General features: G+C 51.5%; 1 protein-coding gene across 1 annotated transcript; it reads left to right on the plus strand.

The window, feature by feature from the left end:
• The first annotated feature begins 238 nt into the window (after positions 1 to 238).
• Positions 239 to 1,171, plus strand: LOC139828888 (olfactory receptor 14J1-like). The gene has a single exon (XM_071813677.1). It carries the CDS (start codon positions 239 to 241, stop codon positions 1,169 to 1,171), a length of 933 nt encoding a protein of 310 aa, XP_071669778.1.
• The last annotated feature ends 1,213 nt before the right edge of the window (positions 1,172 to 2,384 follow it).

Genomic DNA, 2,384 nt, shown 5'->3' on the forward strand with positions numbered 1-2,384 from the left:
CAGTTCAGTGGATCTTGCCTCACAGGTGTGTCCATGGAAACGAGATGTCCAAGCTGCATTTTAAACTGTGATGAACTGTTTTTCTCAGCTGGTAGAAAGAGAGAATGAGGGGAAACATCTCTTCATCAGGGAGGGGGTTTTCCATGAGAAACAGCACATTTAATTTCCAGAGAGAAGTCTCCTCTAACTCGTCACTGTCTTTCCTCCTTGCACAGGTCCTCATACCCACAGGCAGCAAATGTCCAACAGTAGCTCCATCACCCAGTTCCTCCTCCTGCCGTTCACAGACACACGGGAGCTGCAGCTCTTGCACTTCTGGCTCTTCCTGGGCATCTACCTGGCTGCCCTGCTGGGCAACGGCCTCATCATCACCACCATAGCCTGGGACCAGCACCTCCACACTCCCATGTACTTCTTCCTGCTCAACCTCGCCCTCCTTGACCTGGGCTCCATCTCCACCACTGTCCCCAAGTCCATGGCCAACTCTCTGTGGGATTCCACAGTCATTTCCTATGCAGGATGTGCTGCCCAGGTCTTCTTTGTATTTTTCTTGTTTGGTGCAGAGTATTCTCTTCTCACCATCATGTCCTACGACCACTACGTTGCCATCTGCAAACCCCTGCACTACGGGACCCTCCTGGGCAGCAGAGCTTGTGTCCACATGGCAGCAGCTGCCTGGGCCACCGGGTTTCTCCATGCTCTGCTGCACACGGCCAATACATTTTCACTGCCACTGTGCAAGGGCAATGCCCTGGACCAGTTCTTCTGTGAAATCCCCCAGATCCTCAAGCTCTCCTGCTCACACTCCTACCTCAGGGAACTTGGGCTTATTGTGTTTAGTCTATTAATAGGATTTGGGTGTTTTCTCTTCATTGTGCTCTCCTATGTACAGATCTTCAGGGCCGTGCTGAGGATCCCCTCTGAGCAGGGACGCCACAAAGCCTTTTCCACCTGTCTCCCTCACCTGGCCGTGGTCTCCCTGTTTATCAGCACTTCCATGTTCGCCTACCTGAAGCCCCCCTCCATCTCCTCTCCTTCCCTGGATCTGGTGGTGTCTGTTCTGTACTCGGTGGTGCCTCCAGCAGTGAACCCCCTCATCTACAGCATGAGGAACCAGGAGCTCAAGGATGCCCTGAGGAAACAGATGACTGGATTATTTCTGAAGGTATAAACTGGCTCTATCTTGTTCTATATAAGTGTTATAGTCTAACTCATTGTAGATTCATCCTGTCTGCAGTATTTTTTGTTTCTCCTTGTGTTTGTTTATTATGAAAATATTTTAATTCCCTTTGCAATTCGCTGCCTGCTTTTCTTTTCTCACTGAGTGGCTGTGTCAGTGAGGAATTCGTGTTCTCTGTGTTTAAGTAAAATAAACGACCTTCAACAATTTTTTTTCTACTGGCATCTTAACTCCAAGACCTTTCTGGTGCTGCAGGGACAGTTCCCGTGTGAATGGGTGGAAGGGAAAAGAGCTCTCTCATGGCAGCAGAGCCAGGGAGAACCAGTACTTGGCCTTCCAGAGCTGTTCTGGTTCCACTCCCACACTCTCCTTCTCATCCCTTGTGTTGGTGCAAGGCCTGAGTGCTCTGACAGCTTGGTCCCCGTCCTGCTGTGTGTCAGTGCTGTGAGTGTAGGCAGGGACAGGCAATGGGCACTGCTGTGACAGAGCTGGCCTCACAACAGCCTTTCCAGATAGAAAGGTGATCTCCTATGGGCAGGGCTTCAAGGTTTAGGTCTTCTTACAAAGATTCTCTCAAGAACATGCCCAAGAAAGTGACCTACATATGAAACACGATTGTTCAGCTGATAACTGTGTGCATGCAGGGCTGGCACACAGCATTGTCCTCTCACAGCCAGGCCTCCTGCCAGAGACCTGCAGGACCAGCAGAGCAGGGGATGGGCTGTGCCGCTTTGCACTGGACACCCCACAGCATCTGCCCCAGGGCATCGTCATGGTCTGGCCCCGCACTACCAGCCCTGGCCTCTCTCCCCAGCTCACAGACATTGCTCTTCCCTCCATGGATGGACACTGAATGAGCAGGTCAGAAATCCATGTCTGCATTGTACAGATGAGATGTGAGCATGCACATCATGTACGAGAGGTGAGATGAATCCAGGTGAACACTAACGACAGCAGCTGTTCCTGGGGGTTCCATGAAGGCCTGTGGCACAGACAGTGTCTCAAGGTCACTTCACATTGGGAGTAACAACCCAGGGGAAACAACCCACTGGGATCTTCTTCCTTGAACTGATGTCCCCGTGTCCATTCCTCATGACATGGAACACCTCAGATGAGCGCAGAGCAGGTGGCACAGCACAGGGCTGAGGTTTCTCACATCCCTTTGGAGTGGCAACAGGATGCCAGAGAGAAACTGAGACTACGG

The sequence above is a fragment of the Patagioenas fasciata genome, chromosome 11 (assembly GCF_037038585.1).
Source record: "Patagioenas fasciata isolate bPatFas1 chromosome 11, bPatFas1.hap1, whole genome shotgun sequence".
NCBI lineage: Eukaryota > Metazoa > Chordata > Aves > Columbiformes > Columbidae > Patagioenas > Patagioenas fasciata.